Here is a 19646-nt window from a genome sequence, read left to right as displayed (position 1 = left end):
AAGGTTTCTCTCGAGTCAAGGGTGTCGACTTCGAAGAAACCTACTCGCCCGTGATCCGGTATGCTACCATCCGCTATTTGATGTCGTTAGATGCCAGGTTGGACCTGAAGATTCACAAGACGGATGCAGTAACTGCGTTTCTGCAAGGTGATCTGCAAGCTGAAGAATTTGTAATCAGGAACTGGATGGAGAATTGAAGCGCATTGGACTGAAGCGATCAAAATTCAACACATGCCTGTATTACCTGATTGAAACCGGACAGATCCTGATAGTAGCAGTGTATGTCGACGACCTTCTCGTATTTTCCTACAACCAGCGTTGGGTAAACCATCTCAAGAAGCAGCTAACATTGAAGTTCGTGATGAAGGATCTTGGATTGCCCCACAAAGTCCTTGACATCCGAATGACTCGACAGAAGGAGACTGTGTGTTTGGATCAAGAGCAGTGAATTCAGCAGCCATTCGATTTTTTTATCACACACGGACGATTAAGTGCATAAATTAGAGTGTTAAAGTTGTTACGGAGGTCAATTGAAGTGAAAACATCAACGAAAACCAAGATTTTAGAAAACAACGTTCAAAAATTAGAACAAATCTTGCGTTTAGTATCATACAGGCGTATCTGCATTGATCGATTTCTCTTCAACAATTTTCTCTTTAGATTATTACATGAAAATCAAACGATTTTAGTCACATTTTGCGATGTAGCATGAAGAAGGGCGAAGAATGCTTTCTACTGAATCGAAAAAAGCAATTGTCAACAGTCACCCGGCCGAATTACTAGTCATACATGTTATAGAACTTTTCAAAAATTTTCGATTTGCTCACTTATTTTATATGATGTTCGGTTTACTGTTGTTGGTAAAGTGCCAGTAAAATGAACATTTCAATCATATTTTGGTGACGATAAAAATATGTGAAAGTTTAGCTATATCAATCTGAATTTTTGTATTGAATAGAACTATACAAATTCATCGTTTTTTCATTAGAAACCAGATGAAATCCTTAACGTATTTATTTTACCACCACTTCTCCTATATTAAATAAATTAGTTTAAGGCGCAAGAGAAAATGACACAAAAGTCAAAACTAAAAAAGCAGTTTTCTCCTTTTAAAACAACAATTTGATGAAAATAAAAACACACAGCCTTTTAATTTGGAAAATAAAAGAGCTGTGTGTATTTATTTTCTTCGATTTGTCTAATTAAAAAGAGAAAACCGCTTTTTCAGTTTTGACTTTTGCACCATGTTTACTTGGGCCTTAACAGACATCTTTCATGCCAAAGTAGAAGGTGCACCATAATAATATTCGTCTGTGAAACGTATCACCTTCCCAATACTTTGGCACACATCTAACGGTTCATGATTTTCATGAAACTGCTGCAATCAGGCGTTAATATGTTTCGGCATTTTATCAGGTCCTCTTCGAACGGAGGGACCGCCAGGGCTCAGTAGTTACTTATAAACCAGTGCTGGTTGTTGATGTTTCAGTTCGTTTACACGAGCTGTAGCAACCTTTGTTCTAATCAGTAATGGTGGTTAAGTTTCAAAGCTAACGTGTGATCAATCGTTTTATAATGCAACTTAAGAATGGGTGTTTGGTGGAACTGTGCGTTGCACTCGTCGTTTTTGAATTAGTTAATTTGAGGATGCTAATTATGATTTCATTGAAAGTGACTGTGATTGTTTTGTTAAAAACACGTACATAATAATACTAATATGAACCGTGGTTATTATTTTCTGCAATCATTTCTCTGAGTATAAAAACTATTGCCTATTTCTTAACACATTCATGATAAAAGTGTTCATAATGACAGCGAGTGCAGTAAAATTTATCGAAGTGATTTTATTTATCTACTGTAACTTTTTTGATCGTAATGCTAAATCGTAGTTTGACTTTTTTTAATTATTTAGTTATGATAACAGATGGTAAATGGTAACAAAAATGAATTACTATGAAAGTAGTGTGATGTTTGATAAAATAATGTAGCTGTGAAAGTGAAGTGATATAATGGAAAGTATACATATATGATGTGTATTACGAAAGTTAATGAGTGATAATCGGTGATATTAGTGATAGTGTTAAAAACAAAAGTCACTACAGCAAAAGTGTGATAGTTATGTGACAGTGACTGATGAAATGAAATGGGTAATGAGGACTTTTCAATAAAACTATTTCATTCTTCACTTCAACCACTTTGGTAGCATTAGTCTGGAATACTAGACTGCAAAACTACGGCAAGGGTTGATTGCTGCTAGGGTACACAGTGACCATTTGAGCAACATTGCTTAGGAACGTTTGTGTGATGAATGTAATAGAGGCTTATAAAAGCAAATTTTGGGCAGGAGCTTAGGGCAGATTAAAAGTCCCAGTACTACCCCTATCGCTACTGACAAAAAAAGAAATCCCTGGAGAAAATCATGAAAAACTCCTGCGATGATTTCCTAATCTTAAATCTACTTGTTCTACAAAGAGAATTACGTGAATTTATATAACAAATGCGTTTCTACTGAGCAGGAAATGGTTAAAATAGTTGATTTCAACCATTTATTTTATTTTGCGTTAGATTGTAAATTTGCCAAAATATCAATTTCTAGTGGCATAGAACAGTTAAAGAGTGAAAACGAGCATCTTAAAAATATTGTTAGAAAAATGTTTGGTCATATTCTATGAATTCAAACACTTATCCCCTGGTTTTGGTTAGGTTTGTTTTTGGTTCCGGTTTGAGGTTCTTCTTTTCTTCCTGTCTGATCTCTCTGTGATCTCTTTTTTCAAACACAAGATCTCCAAAGTTCCCATTTTTTAAGTCACTCAGTCGCCATACCAGCCCTGCGATAGGCGAGTTCGGGGCGTCGCGTCGCATCGCCTCGTACTTATTCGAAAGCACACACTCCTCCACCCTATACCTGCTGATTTTATATTGCACATATTTTTCTGTGTTCGCACACGTTCGATTCATTCAGTCGCGCGCGCTCTCTCGCGGCCGCCCCGATTTGGCCCAGATATTAATTGGAATGATCAACATTCAACTGAAATTAAGGCGGCGAGAGAGCAGAAAAGTGGGTTGATGTCAAAGCGAGTAAAATGTGGGATATGGCCAGACGGGGTGGCGGTGCCAAGAGTGTGAGAGTTGCTCAACCCGAGAGGTCAGTTTTGTCTCGACGTAGACGTAGAGTAGAGTGTGTCTGGGTTGGGCCCATTCGTTTCGTCGATTCGCCTCAGTCACAGTCGCAGTATAGCAGTGTAGGCCCTCGTGTAAGTGTGCTGGTTTCGCGTGTGCCCTTTTCTTTCATTATTGAGAGCATCCTTCAGAAATGTTTTCAGCTTTGTTTTTACGATAGAATGTAAATGTTGTCCAAGTTCTGTTTATGTTCTAAACGAGGTTTCATTTCTTTCTCCACTGTTGCAGGAAGTAGACGAAAATGGAATCAACCACAGGTGGAAACAAAGGTCGCAGCGTAGAGACGATCAGGGTGGAACCGGACTTTTACTTTCCGGCAGCGGAGATGGTCATCGACGACGACTTCGATGACGACGATGATCCGGAAGGAGGACAATTGGAGATGCACCAGATCGACCTGTACGATAGTCCGGCGAGCACAAAGTTAGTGAATGAAACGAAGAAGTATGAAGTGATGAGTGATGTCGAAGACGATGAGGATCAGTTTGACGACGGGGACGAAGACGATAGCAATAGTAATAGTGGTGGTGGTGGACAGGGCAAACGATACGAGTGTAAACTGTGTGGGAAAAACTTCGTTAGTCCGGGACATCTCGCCAGACATGGAAGGATTCACACGGGAGAGAAACCCTTCCAGTGCACTCTTTGCGACAAGGCCTTCACTGAAGCGTCCAGCCTGAAGGTTCATCTTAGGTGAGAACTGTGATGCAATGTTTGGTGGCCTGGAAAGAAATTGTGGATTTTTTTTTATTTGAGATCTAATTGGCAAACAATACTTTGTTCTGATATCCAAATCAAGATCTTACAGTGTGAACACAGAAAATACGAAACATCTACCTACATTTCTAATTCTATAATTTGACTATATATAATTTCAATGTCGAAATGAGATTCAAGACGATTGAACATACTCGATAAAAAATAATCTACCTAAAACAATTAAACATAGATTTCAATGATAGGAGACCTGGAGACGAGAAAGAGACGTTCTACGCTTACCTGGAGCAGATATACGACGGAAATGCACCGATAGATAGAGAGAAAATGTACAGACCGGTAATCGGACAGAGCAGCCAGCGCGCCGTGTCGGACGACAACGGTAAACAATGCGTTTAACTTAGCAGCCTCTAGTGGTATGGTAGTCAGAAGCACCTTCTTCCTCTGCAAAGATATCCATAAAGATGCCTGGAGATCATTCGACAACCATATTTAAAACCAAATCGACCACATTCTAATCGTCGGGAAATTCTCCTGTATCACCAATGTTCGCGCTTCGAATATAGTCTCGAACCACTTCCCAAGCCAAACGCCGCGGCTCAACATCGAGCGGCTCCGGGACGCAGAAGTAGTTCAAGAATACGCACAACAGTTGGTACATGACTGCTGACAAATTCTATCCGCTCAACACACACCTTGGACATGTCCTGTATCAACTGCAGCGATTAATAGACTGGATGTCTCGGCCCCATAGAAGATCCATCCATGTCGATAGCCTGGCTCAAAAGCACTAGGTTCAGCGACTACGAATCAAAGAAACAACTTGACCAGACAGAACTGGGTGTTCCGGAGAATGCAGTATCAGCAGGAAGAACGAGATTGCGAAGCAATAAAAGAGCTGTTTCGCGCTAAAGACACACGGAAATTATACGAGATGCTGGACCGCGGTTGGAAAGGTTTTGTACCACAAGCCGAAACGTGCAGAAACTGTGACGTAAATATTCTCGCGAATAAACTTTACCGAGTAGTATATTCAGCACTACGATGAGTACCTTAATGGTGATTGGGTAGTTGCGAATAATTGCGTGGATATAACTATAGGAGTACGCGTGGAGGACGAGAGGCTTCCGACTTCCGGTTTTCAAAAGGTAGAGAGGAATATTAGCCAGTCAAATAACAACAAAGCCGCTGCAACGGGCCATCTTCTTTCTGTTGAAATACTATGGAGAGGTGCATCTGCCAGTGCGTTTGAGACCTACCTACGATACAATCGATCGAGATCAGCTATGACAGATTATACACGAATAAAAGAAAAAAAATCAGCAGCAGCAGACCGAATCTTAAACCGAGCACGTTTGATGGACGGACGGCATTTCGCCGATATAATCAACGAACGAGGGGGCACGTGGCGTAGTAGGCTATACTTTCGCTTCATAAGTTCCACCCGTCCAATGGCTATGGTCATCGGAATACGGCGAACATACCCTAATTACCCCGGATAACACAACCGACTAGCGGCGAGGAACAATGGATCTCTCTTAATTGATAAAAGTAACATCACGTGATCTTGCAACTACAGTCACCTCACCACATCTCGATATCGAAGGGACCATCGAGATAGGGAGAGATCGAGGCAAAGAACAATTTTTTGATGAATCCTTGATTAAAAAATACTCCGTTGCCACGAAAGGATCAAAATTGATCGATTTTGTGTGCAGTACTCAAGCTAAACCCTCTGCTTTTCTATCTTAGGAGGATAGAGCATGGTTGTAGTAGTTCGTGGCTTCGTAGTTCGGAAAATGCTTATTTTCGGGGAAATGAGTCTGAGCAACACTGTATGACACAAATTGATTTTGTGTCGGTATTGCTGTGTGCGTTTGAAATGCAAATATCAAATGCGGGAACACCAAACGCGGTAAGATTTTTCACAAGTAATGCGATGTCAAAGATAGGTTTTTCTTGCTAGGACGGCGGTGATTTATATAATCGTTGCTAGGTTTCCTTTGATTGTTTTGTGTTACCGCATTCGAAGGACGTTTAGTCGAGATTTTCATCTCAAATGCAAACAGCAATAATAAAACTACAGAAACACAGTAGCGTCCACGTGATAGTGCTTCCCACACAGTCTAAAAAGTACAAATCCATAGCGTTGACCCGATGTCAGTCATGAAATGAATTCGCTCGGGCATTTTGGATAGATGCGTTCTGTCCATGATGTCGGAGTTACAGTCGTTTGTAAATTGCAGTTCAACGAATACATCAACATCAAGGATTGGCAGCCCCTGCACAGAAAAAATCCGTTCTCGTATCCGTGAACAGCAGACGTGAACTCGTCAACAAGCAAAAATACACCGTGAACTAGATCATGTTTATGTGACCGTTGGTGGTAGTTCATGGTGTATTTTTGACAGTTCACGTTTTCCAGAACCCTTTTTCGAGCGTGTGGCTTTCTTTGACGATGCGCCAAAAAGTTTAGAGATTTCCACGCCATGATATCGCTATACTGTTCAAGCACTTTGGAATATGCTGTCGGCGTATGATGACTGTATCACAAAACGCGGTCTACTCGAGTTCAACGATGATTTCTTTCGCGGTCTGGCTGTATATTACCTGTAGCAAATAAGGTCGTTGGGAGTTATCGCCAACGGACCAGATATTGTTCATGCGGGCAATCCTCCAAAAATGCCATGCATACCAGATCTTTAGGTACCTGCTCATCAATGTTAAGGAGGCATGGAAGGTCAACTACGGAAACAGTTTTCCCTGGAACCTTAGAAAATTTATTTCAGCAATGTAGGTCATTGTGTTCGCCTCCAGATCTCCAGATTGGACAGTTGAAAAGCAACAAATCCGCTAGAGTCAACCAACTATATAGCGAGCTGGTAAAATACGGTGGTGATACACTGGCAAAAGTGCTGCACTAGATTATTTCAAACAGTGCGCATCGTACCTTCGTGCTGTGCGTACACGAATTCTCTCTGCTCTTGGAAGTTTTCTTAAAAACTACCTAAAGCAATAAAACAGTACTTTTCAGTGCTACACAAACAGTACTTTTCAGTGCTAAAATTAAAAACGGTACTTTTCAGTGCTACTTAAACAGTACTTTTCAGTACTATTTTTTCTACTATTGATCCCTTTACGATCCTTGTTTGGACCCGTGCCTTCGATTTTTCGTTGGACCCGTTGGCGAAAGCTAGCGGTGGTAATCCTTCTTGGACACCGTCTAGGGAAAAAACCTCTCGAAGGTCACGTCTTTCTCGTTTATTAACTAAACATGGTATCAACAACTAACAAAAGGAAGGGTGAATCTCTGAATTCACTACTTCCTTCCAAAAAAGTGGGTTTTAAAACTGTCACTACACGTGGCAAGAATGGAAGAAAGGACGCTTCCCCGGAATGCGAAGTTTCTTCCAAGGGTGAAATGAATAATTGTATTGAAATGAGCAATCAGTTCGATGCTCTAGACAAATTTTCCGAACACCAAATCGAAGCAGCCTCTAGCCCAGGCTCTTTGATTCAAGTGAGGAAGCAAAGAGTGCCGCCTATCGTGGTCAGTTGTTCCGAATTTGGGGGATTTAGGCAGGAGATCTTGAACTCCATTAGGGGAATCAAGGTTTCCTTCCAAATCGCAAAGAAAGGAGACTGTCGCGTTTTGCCGGAAACTCTTAAAGATCGCGAACTTCTTCTCAGATATCTTGAAGAGAAGAAGCACAAATTTTTTACTTATGACGACAAAACTGAACGTTTGTTCAAAGTCGTCTTGAAAGGTCTCTCAAGTGACTATAAGTCACCTGAAGAGATCAAAAATGGAATAAATGATTTACTTGGATTTTCACCAGTCCAAGTAATCATTATGAAAAAGAGAACCCAATCTGGCATTGTTCGGAAAGGGCTTTCTCAAGAATATTATTTAGTTCACTTTAACAAAAAAGAACTAAATAATATTAAAGCTTTAGAAAAAGCTAAACTTATGTTCGATGTCCGTGTGACGTGGGAACATTTCCAGAAACCTGGAGGAAATTACCAGAACCCCACTCAGTGCCGTCGGTGCCAAAAGTGGGGTCATGGTACAAAAAATTGTCGCATGGATGCTAAATGCATGATTTGCGGAGGTTCTTCTCACGCTAAGGACGACTGTCCTGTGAAAGAAGATACCAGAAAATTTCAATGCGCCAATTGCAAGGGCCCTCACAAAGCTAACTTTTGGGAATGCATTTCACGCAAAAGAGTCGTTGAGGCTCGTGCCAAGCAGATGAAGGATAATATCCGTTACGATAACGGTCGTTTCCGGAATTTGCCTGGTAGAGTATCGAACAATGCTCTTTTTTCAGTTAACGATCGCTTGATTAGGAATCATACCCACCAGGAAGATCATAATCATGCTCATTCACAAACAAATTTTAATCCGTCGGGTAGCCGTTCGAATCTTTCAATTTCGAATGTATCTACCCACGGTAAATCCTTTGCCGATATCGTAGCAGGTAATTTGAACTCTTCCCCTGTTCGTTCCATGAGTACCCATTCTACTTGTTTCAAATCAAATGGAAAAAACCCTACCGCCACAGGTAACTCCTACCCCGCTTCTTCGTCTACCGAAAATTCCAATGGGAAATCATCAGATGATATGTCTGCCTCTGATTTTAATTTTCTAACTGAACAATTGAATCTAATGATTGATGCAATGTTCAAAACCACCACTATGACTGAAGCAGTCCAAGTAGGTGTAAAATTTACAAATAAAATTGTTATTGGATTACGTTTTTCTAATGGATCCAAATAATAATTTAAATATTTTAAATTGGAATGCTCGTTCTCTGAATGGTAAAGAGGACGAGCTGTTTAATTTTCTTACAGCTAATAACGTGCATATAGCAGTTATTACCGAAACTTATTTAAAACCTGGATCCAAATTTAAAAAAGATCCTAACTTTTTTGTTTATCGTAATGATCGACTTGATGGGGCATGTGGGGGAGTTGCAATCATCATTCATAGGCGTATAAAACATCAACTGTTTTCGTCATTTGAAACTAAAGTTTTTGAAACTTTAGGTGTTTCTGTTGAAACACAGTTTGGTAAATATACTTTCATAGCTGCCTATTTGCCTTTTCAATGCTCTGGACAGCAAGTTAATTGGCTTCAAACTGACTTGCGAAAATTGACTCGCAATAAGTCAAAATTTTTTGTCATTGGTGACTTTAATGCCAAACATCGGTCATGGAATAATTCTCAAAGTAATTCCAACGGCAGAATTTTATTTGATGAGTGCTCTTCAGGATATTTCTCAATTCAATACCCTGATAGCCCTACATGTTTTTCCTCTTCTAGAAATCCATCTACGATTGACTTGGTCTTAACCGACTCTAGTCATCTTTGTAGCCAATTAGTTACTCATGCTGATTTTGATTCTGATCATGTCCCTGTTACATTTCAAATATCGCATGAAGCGATTCTCAATCCTACCAGCTCCACTTTCAATTATTTACGAGCCGACTGGAATATATATGAAACGTATGTTGACTCTAATCTTGATGTTAACATTTCTTTAGAAACTAAAATTGATATTGACAATGCTCTTGAAACTTTAACAAATTCCATTGTTGAAGCCAGGAACATTGCAATTCCAAAATGTGAAGTAAAATTTGAATCCGTGATTATAGACGATGATCTTAAACTCTTGATCCGTCTTAAAAACGTGAGGAGAAGGCAATTTCAACGCACTCGTGATCCTGCTATGAAAATTATATGGCAGGATTTGCAGAAAGAAATCAAGAAACGTTTTGCTCAATTAAGAAACAAAAATTTTGAAAATAAAATTTCTCAATTGGACCCCGGCTCTAAGCCCTTTTGGAAATTATCTAAAATCTTGAAAAAACCTCAGAAGCCTATACCGGCATTGAAAGAGGAAAACAAATTATTACTAACTAATTGCGAAAAAGCTCAAAAACTTGCTATGCAGTTTGAAAGTGCTCACAATTTTAATTTAGGACTTACTAGTCCAATTGAAAATGAAGTTACTCAGGAGTTCGAAAATATTCTCAATCAAGAGAACGTTTTCGAAAATGCCTGGGAGACTGATTTGGAAGAAGTGAGAACTATTATTAAAAAATTCAAAAACATGAAAGCTCCTGGCGATGATGGAATTTTCTACATCCTCATCAAGAAACTTCCAGAAAGTAGCTTATCATTTTTAGTTGATATATTTAACAAATGTTTTCAATTAGCATATTTTCCTGACAAATGGAAAAATGCTAAGGTTGTTCCAATTTTAAAACCAGACAAAAATCCTGCAGAAGCTTCTAGCTATCGTCCAATCAGTTTGCTTTCCTCCATCAGTAAACTTTTTGAAAAGGTTATTTTGAACAGAATGATGGCCCACATCAACGAAAATTCAATTTTTGCCAATGAACAGTTCGGATTCCGCCATGGACATTCGACCACTCATCAACTTTTACGTGTAACAAATTTGATCCGTTCCAACAAATCTGAAGGCTACTCTACTGGTCTTGCTCTTCTAGACATAGAAAAAGCATTCGACAGTGTTTGGCATGAAGGTTTGATTGTAAAATTGAAAAATTTTAATTTTCCAACATACATTGTTAGAATAATTCAAAGTTATCTGTCAAATCGTACACTTCAGGTTAATTATCAGAACTCCAGATCTGAAAGACTTCCTGTAAGAGCTGGTGTTCCCCAAGGCAGCATCTTGGGACCAATATTGTACAATATTTTCACATCTGACTTACCTGAGTTACCTCAGGGATGTCAAAAATCTTTGTTTGCGGATGACACAGGCCTCTCCGCCAAAGGACGAAGCCTGCGTGTCATCTGTAGTCGATTGCAAAAAAGTTTGGATATTTTTTCTTCATACTTGCAAAAATGGAAGATTTCTCCTAATGCTTCCAAAACTCAACTAATAATATTCCCACATAAACCAAAAGCTCTTTATTTGAAACCTTCAAGTAGACATGTTGTCACGATGAGAGGGGTTCCAATAAATTGGTCAGATGAAGTTAAGTATCTAGGACTCATGCTAGATAAGAATTTAACTTTCAAAAATCACATTGAGGGCATTCAAGCCAAATGTAACAAATATGTAAAATGTCTCTATCCCCTTATTAATAGAAAATCAAAACTTTGTCTTAAGAACAAGCTTTTGATATTCAAACAAATTTTCAGGCCAGCCATGTTGTATGCTGTACCAATATGGACTAGCTGTTGTAATACCAGGAAGAAAGCTCTGCAGAGAATTCAAAATAAAATTTTGAAAATGATTCTGAGGCTTCCTCCCTGGTATAGTACCAATGAGTTACATAGGATATCCAATGTTGAAACATTGGAACAAATGTCAAATACAATCATTAATAATTTCAGGCAAAAATCGTTACAATCTTCTATTGCCACGATTAATGCGTTATATGATTAGGTTAAGTTAGGTTAAGTGTATTAAAAACTTTTTTTTCTCTTATAAGCAGGTGAAATCAACTCACCTGTAAAAAATCTGAACTGCTACGGCAAATGAAATGTAATATGTTGTTAACAAAATGTTAATAAAATCTTAGATTTGTTTTACCAAATTAGGATGATAGTGTTGTCTAATAACACAGAACACCTAGATATAAGAAATAATGAATGTAATGTTTGGAATGATACTAATAAAGAAATTAAAAAAAAAAAAAAAAAAAAAAAAAAAAAAAAAAAAAAAAAAAAAAAAAAAAAAAAAAAAAAAGATTATTTCAAAGATTTTTGAGGAGGAAGTATTACCGGAAGAGTGAAGGTTTCGTGTGTCTTATCTACAAAAAGAACGACAGGTTGGATTGCGCCAGTTATCATGCGATCACAATTCTGAGCGCCGCCTACAAGATACTCTCCCAAATTTTACGCTATCGTCTATCAACAATTGTCAGAGAATTTGTTGGGCAATATCGGGCAGAATTTATGGTCAAATAAGCTACAATGGATCAGTTTCTCGCCATACGCCAGATGTTGCAGAAATACCGCGAATACAATGTACTCACACAACGTTTGTTCATTGATTTTAAATCGGTCTATGATACAATCGATCGAGAACAGCTATGGCAGATTATGCGCGAATACGATTTCACGGACAAATTGAAAAGATTGATCAAGGCGACGATGGAGCGAATGATGTGTGTAGTCCGAGTAACAGGGACACTTTCGAGTCCCTTCGAATCTCGCTGAGGGTTACGGCAAGGCGATCGCCTTTCGTGTTTACTGTTCAACATTGCTTTAGAGGGTGTGATAAGAAGAGCGGGGCTAGATACGAGTGACACGATCTTCAGAAAATTCGTTCAGCTACTTGGTTTCATCAACGACATTGATATTGTAACACGGAACTTTAAGACAATGGCGGATACGTACACCTGACTAGGGGTCGAAGCTACAATATTACGAAGATCCAGACATAACCACCGAGAGACTTTCACAGGATCCACTCAAATTGTTTGTTTCGCAGACGACATGGATATTATTGGTTAAAAAAACGCAAGGCTATAGAAGTTGGGCTGATGGTGATCGCGTTGAATCCGAAGTGCATGCTGCTAGGTGGAGCTGAACAAGATAGGACTCGCCTTGGAAGCAGTAGCAGGATAGACGGGTGGTGATGAGTTCGATTACCTCCGATTTTTGTCGACGGCTGACAACAAAGTTATTAGTTGTTAAATGAGAAGTCGCATCATCTGTAGAAATCTATGAAAATGAACATGATCATGGTCCACATGTTGGAGGTGGACCTCCCAGTATTCAGAGTCTTCGAGTAACTAGTGCTTAGAACCATATTTGGGGGAGTGCATAAGAATGGTGCGTGGCGACTTGAAATGAATTACGCGCTTACCAACAAACCAAGCATCCTGAAGGTGACTAAAGCTGAATGAATACGCTGGACAAGGCATGTTTGAATAGCATATGACAACTTTATAAAAATCATTTTTGCATCAAATCCGGTTGAAACGATAATGCTTGGAACAGAGCAAGCTAAGTGAATTTACCAGGTGCTACAGGACCTGGAAAGCGTGCAGCAGCCGAAGAAGAACCATAAACCATGTAAACCAAATGAATAATAAATATTAATAAGAGGGTCCGAAGACCAAAACTAAAATAACTCTGAAGAGTAATTCCCCTCGTATCAAGAAGTTGTCTGGTGTACATGAACACAGAGTATTTCGTGATTTGTTGACCTATCGGAAGAAAGCTGGTTGTAAAATTTTAAGCCTAAAAGCCTTAATCTAACATTATAGAGCCTAAACATTATTCTGCACATAGGATTTTTTATTGACTCTTTATTATGTGGAAAATTTTCCCCGAGGCTGGTTCATCCCTGTAGCTATGATGGAACAACAGTTATATTAAATGGCTATATGCCAAACTGTAATACGCAATATGGGCTATTAGAGTGATGCAAATTTTGAAATTTTGGCTCCCCTATGCTTAAACGATTTTAATTATGGTAAATAGCATCCTCCCAAAGTTTGCAGTGATTCGGAAGAAATTTGATTGTGCACACGCCATTTGAAGTTTATATGGAGATTACTATGGAAAACGCTAATCCTATGTGTTCAGCCCTCTATCTCTTCGTCATAATATTTTATGGAAAAGTGAACAAACTCTTCTAATGTGAAATCCTCCCAGCTACAACTTTGCCGAAGACCACTTTTCGATTGGACGTCAGGATAAATTGTTATTCATCATCATAAAGTTGGTTTGCATGTAGCATGCTTAAGCAACTGTTCGGCAGGCAACAGTGGTGCTCCTGGCGGGAAGAATAGATCAAATTAATCCAGGCTACTATGTTCTACAGCAAAAAAGCAGTGTTGCTCTGAAAGTAATTAAATGATCATCTCAGCATGATTTAGACTTTGTTATCAATAATAACAAATTATCCTTACGTCCCATCAAAATGTGTTCTTCGGCAAAGTTGTAGCTGGGAAATTTTCACATGAGATGAGTGTGTTCACTTTTCCATAGATTATTATGACGAGCAGTTAGAGGACTGAACACAAAATGTTTGCCTTCTCCATAGTAATTTCCATGTAAACTTCAAATAGCGTGTGCACAACCAAATTTCTTCCGAATCACTTCAAATTTTGGGAGGATCATTTTCAGCATAATTGACATCGTTTAAGCATAGGGGAGCAAAAACTTCAAAATTTGCATCAGTCTAATGGGCTATCCTTTTATGTTTAGGTAGTTTATACGTACGGAAGAAGAACATGCTTTGGAATATGCAAAAAAATAGTAGTTTGATTTTTTGAAAAGAATGAGAGGTTTAAAATTCAACTTACAGAAGCTTAATCACGAGGTTCATTTCTGATTTATTGGCCACCAAAATCGCTTTATATTAAATGGTAACCCGTATTGTTTCCCAAAGACATTATTTTAGATTCGACAGACTGAGCTTAGATTGGACTTGTAAATAAATTTCAAAATTCATTCCGTTCTAATTCACCTCATTAAAGTCATTACATCCCTATATTGTACCATTTCAAATTTCCGCTCTTATCTCCCCAGAACCCACACGGGCGAGAAGCCGTACCGGTGCGAACTGTGCAGCTGGAGCTTCGCCCAGTCCTGCAATCTTCAGTCGCACTACCGCCGCAGTCATGGAGTCGACCCCAAAGTCACCCCACGTCTGTTCGACCAAATGCGACAACAGGCAGCGGCTTCTGCTGCTGCTGCAGCTGCCTCCGCTTCCGCTTCCAATGCCCCCGCTAGTTCTTCAACGCCGTCACAGTGGCCATCGCAGTCCGGTGCCGTGCGGGCCATGCCAAAGCTGATCCCCAAACCGACCGGCCAGCCATTCCAGTGTTGCGTTTGCGAGGAGCCATTCTTCGATCGGGACCTGCTCCTTATCCACGAGGAAACCCACGTTCCGGAGGCTCCCTTTGAGTGTCGCTACTGCAACACCATGTTTGGGGCTCTTCCCCACTTCAGATCTCACGTCAATGTTCACAAGGCCAACTTGCGGACTCATCCACCGCAGGCTCTCCATCCGATCCGCCAATCGACGGCAGGGATCCGCGTGTTTGCCAATGGACCGGTGGCGCGTAAGCTTGATCCCTTACCGGACGCAGGCGGATCGAATGCCGTCCTGAACTCGAATCAACCCTTTGTCCCAAGTGGGGACGAGCAGCGTCCCTACAAGTGCGTGGAATGCAAAGCGAACTTTGAGAAGCATGAGCTTTACTTCCACATGCGAGCTCATCTCAAGCAGAAGAACATCTTCTCGAAGAAAAGCCTTAAATGTGAGAAGTGTGAGAAGGTCTTCGAGAAGGAACTCACCCTGAAGAAGCACATGGACATGGTTCACCCGGTCGTCTCGAGTGTTTCCTCCGGCGATGGGTCGTTCCTCCTGGAAGCGCTGAAAACCGATGCCCGATCCCTATCCCCCGCGGCCACAAAGTCCGGCAAGGTGCAGATCTCGTCGGAAGTGGAAGTGCCAGAAAGCGATGACGTCATCGAGATCAAGCAGGAACCTGAAAGTGCCCTCGGCGATGACCAAGTCAACTCGACGGTGTCCGATAATCCCATTTTAACGCAGCTGCTCAACACGAACAGCGACCTGCAGCAGCCAAGCCAACAGCATTCCCCGTGCAACGGCACTCCGGACAACGCTCCCGCGGACAATGACCATTCCAATGAGGGTGGCTTCGTGATCAGCGCAGTGGCCACGGTGGATCATAATTTCTTGGAACGATTGGAGCGAATGGAACAGCAGCAGAAGAAACAGCAAGAGCAAATGGAGCTGGACTCGCAGCCGGTGTCCTCCGCTCGACGGATGCCGGTTCTGGAGGAGAGGTAAGTTGTTTGCGGGGATAGTGCATTTTGCTTGAAGACGTCTAGCATAAGGGCGTTTCGTATAAATCAGATTCATACAAGAACAGGTTGCATTTGTTTTTTTTTCTCATTATGCAGTAGGTACTCCTAGCAAATCATTTTTTAGAGACTTATGGTGGTAAGCTCCATCGAAGTTAAGGTGAAACATCTCGGAATCCAAAGATGACCGGCACAATAGCCGACTTCTCCCCCTACTCACGTTTTTGAAGGCACAAAACTGGAGAAATAGTTGGCAAACGTTCCCGATCTTCTTATTTTAAGCTTTCTGCTAGTGCACAAAGCCAAAATAAAAATGTTCACTGTTGTTGGATGCTTTCTTCGCGAGATTTGCGCCTTTGAAGTTTCAGTGCAATCTTAAGAGTTGATTCCAAACTGTGTCACCTTAATACGCCAATCGCGTATTATCCTCGATTTTACTATAGAAAAATCGAGGATAATATGCGATTGGCGTATTAACTTCGATGGAGCTTACCACCATTAGTCTGTGTTTCAATTCGAGTATCTGGTCTCTATTTTTAAGGTGATTATAAAACGAAGCCAAACTTCGAATTTTCAAATGAACAAGACGAGAGAATCTGACAACAGTTCGCGTTGAAAACCAATCAAATTGCTTGCTTGCTGGTGGTGACCAATGGCATAGATTTTCTACGCGGAGCGCTGTTTCGTTCTCGAATCTTGTGCTCTTGAAAATTTGAGGTGTGGCTTCGTTCTATAATCACCTTAATTGAAAATCTCTAAAGTCGATTTTTAAGCAACATGATCTAAAATGTTAATATTTTTTCTCTCCTTGCCGTGAACTTTTGATTCAAAAACCTAAAGCAGGCCTGCCCAACGTACGGCCCGCGGGCCGCATCCGGCCCGCCACTCCATTTTGTGCGGCCCGCGAAGAGCTTGAAGATTCTTCTTATATCTGGCCCCTTCATTGCTCTAGAAACTCTAAAACTAGATATTTGAACAGCGCTCTTACGTTTAAAAAAATACTAAATTTCATTAGGATTAAATATGCACGAGGAATCTCGCCAATAACATCCTTCACTATTAAATAGACAAAACTGAATGTTCGAACATAAGATCACAGACAAACAGACGTAACACTTATAACAAATCTCGATCATAATCATAGTCACTAGGATATATACGCCCAATGCTAAAATCGATGTGTTTGGCTGACAGGCCAACAGATGGCGGTAGTGTGTAAACGTCAAACATGAACAAAAACGATGCGAGCGCTGCGGGTGGCGCATTGGCCACCTACCATATTTTTTGAATCGACCGTTAAAAAGGTGGTCGATAGACAATTATGAGAGTGTGACGTCTGTTTGTCTGTGATAAGATGTTGGCGAAAATATTAAGGCCGATAAGATTTTACAGAATGATAGCAATGACTATCACCGAATACTGGATTTTAGTTTACAAAATTAGCTTGAGCTATCCTTAGTGAATTTCTTACAGAATTCTGAGTAGGACAGAATATTCCAGATTCCAGGTCAGGATTTTATAATAATTTGAGACTGGGCTTCTGCTTAATATTAAGGTGAAGATGAATCGAAGCCACCCCTCAAATCTGGTGGTGACCAATCGATTAAGTTTTCAGCCCAATCGGGTGTTCGGTTCTCCAGATTTGTGCTCTTGAAAAATTGAGGTTTGGCTTCGATTTATCTTCACCTTAAGGACAATTTTCACAGAATCCTACGCTGGAGTGTCATAAAATCCAGAGTTTCATTGTTATATAAATCTAGTTAGGGTATTTCAAACAACACCAGATGAGATTCTGGCAAAATCTGACGAAAATTTCTGATAGAATTCTGATGATAATTTCTACAAAATGCTGAGCAACATTCTCACAGAATTGTGAAGAATTTCTAAAAGAATCCTGGGTTGGATTCAGGCGTAATCACAATTCTCACAGAATTATCTAGATTACCATAGAAGCAAATACTATTGATAAAAGATTTATTTTGTAAATTTTTGCATTAAAAAAAATCTTTGGCCCGCCGCAAAATATTGTTTCTGAAATTTGGCCCGCGGTTCGAAAAGGTTTGGCAGGCCTGACCTAAAGCCTGATTTGCTGCTGAACAGGAATCGCTAAAGAAATTTCTCGCCGATTCCTTGAAGAAAATTTCTACAGCGACTCCCATTTGAACTGACATCTCTTTTCAACTGCATACTGCAATCAGAAAAAAGTGCTTCCTTGAGCGATTCCTTGCAGGAATTTTCCATGCATCAAGATAGGCCAAGAAATTACTTGTCAGCAGCGAATCAGGCTTAACCAGGAATTTCTTCAAGGATTATTATAATATTTTCTAAAACACTTTTTAATGTTTGCTTTTCTCAAGAATGTTTCCACCAATTTTTCTCGTTAGGGTAATTCGCTAATTGTTGAACGGTACCCAAATGTTGAACGATCTGTAAAAACCATGTTAAAACAGGAAATTGAACCATGTTCAAACAGTTTCAATAAATTATACATATTATTTTGTAAGTTAGCTGTACTATTGGACACAACAAATTTAATGAACACATTAATTTATTAAACGAAATATTGATTGAAATTTTTTATCGGTAGGTGAAACGAAAATTGCAATTGGGTCCTAAAATTTTTTAAATTAATGAAATCTTGTTTTTATTTAATGACACGAAAGAGCATATTACTGCAACTATTTTAGCAATTTTTCCCGCTCAAATAACGGCTACATCATATTGAAACTTTAATTTAAAAATTGGGTCCATAAATGGACCTTGACAGTTTTGATCATGTTTGACGTTCGCTTAATCGACAAAAACACCACAGGACTTTTAGTTTTAACACTGGGGTTGTTCCTATCTCCCTGGGCAAAGGCACAACCTTGTGATCAGCTTGATTGCTGTCAGGTCTCGGGGCTTAAATGTATCTTTACTCTGAAGAGAAAGATGCACACTAGTGGTGCCAATGGTGATAATAATCAAAAGTGTTTTCTAATGGACACTATTGATTACCATCGCCGTGAACTGATACTTTACGTGGTCTATGATGAAGCGGCCCTTGTTTGTTTTTTCTATACGCATTTTATTTATACTTCCAGACACTCATCCGGAGCATTATTTTATTTGTTTTAATGTGCATCAAAACCTCCTAACATTGAAGAAATCGCGCTGAACAGGAACACACATGGCCGTACAAGGATACAGCAGAATCTTATTAAATCCGTTTCTTATACCAATAATATCACTATTTACTAATTTACTAATTATAACACTCTCTTCTCGTCAGCTAGCGTCATCTCAGGATTAAGTTTTTCATCATAGCATTGAATATATTATAAAAACTGATAAAGTGTTCAAATTGAAGCATGGAACATATGCGTTATGAAAGAAGTTTTATGCTGGTCAAACGAATGCTGTCAGACTAAAAAACTTGTGACTAATCGCTATCTCTATTTATAGGTACCCGTAACCGCAAATAGGAATAGTAGCTCATGAGAAAAAAACTAGGATATAAGTGAGTAGGAAATAATCACTAACACCCCCAACACTGAAAAGGTAAGCACATATACTATTCCATTAATTCCATTCTAAAATAAATCTGATTAAGGAGTGTTATCTTAGACGCGTACTCGGAGGTAGTTTTAGTGAAAACAGGTAGCCCAGTGTAAGTGATTAGTATAATCTGCGCTTGTGATTGCTGTGCGATGCGCTTCATTGTTGCAGGACATTGTTCTCATTATTATTGCGGCCTTCAGCCCCTCGACGAGATCACCTTAAGAAGCTATATGAATAATCTCGTTGCTGGTTTTGAAAATAGTGATAATGTAATAATATAGTGAGATGATGTTATTGTGTCGAATAAGTTTGTGTGGTTAATAGTAATAAGCTACAAAGATGGTGATTATTTGAGTGATGATAGTTGGTGATATTATAA

General features: G+C 39.6%; 1 protein-coding gene across 7 annotated transcripts in view; it reads left to right on the top strand.

The window, feature by feature from the left end:
- Nucleotides 1–19646, top strand: part of LOC5566911 (zinc finger protein Xfin) — a 68283-nt gene that overhangs the window by 42029 nt on the left and 6608 nt on the right. For 4 of the 7 annotated variants that reach the window (XM_021846048.1, XM_021846045.1, XM_021846044.1 and 1 more), the window contains 2 exons: nt 3409–3873; nt 14423–15709. In XM_021846048.1, the coding sequence (XP_021701740.1) occupies nt 3422–3873; nt 14423–15709 (1739 nt within the window). In that variant the 5' untranslated portion in view covers nt 3409–3421. Of the gene's footprint in view, nt 1–3007; nt 3344–3408; nt 3874–14422; nt 15710–19646 lie in introns of those variants that run through there. The other 3 variants (XM_021846046.1, XM_021846047.1, XM_021846049.1) reach the window with 3 other exon arrangements.

Source organism: Aedes aegypti, chromosome 2 (genome assembly GCF_002204515.2).
Source record: "Aedes aegypti strain LVP_AGWG chromosome 2, AaegL5.0 Primary Assembly, whole genome shotgun sequence".
Lineage (NCBI taxonomy): Eukaryota > Metazoa > Arthropoda > Insecta > Diptera > Culicidae > Aedes > Aedes aegypti.
This window is presented reverse-complemented; position numbering and strand designations above follow the sequence as displayed.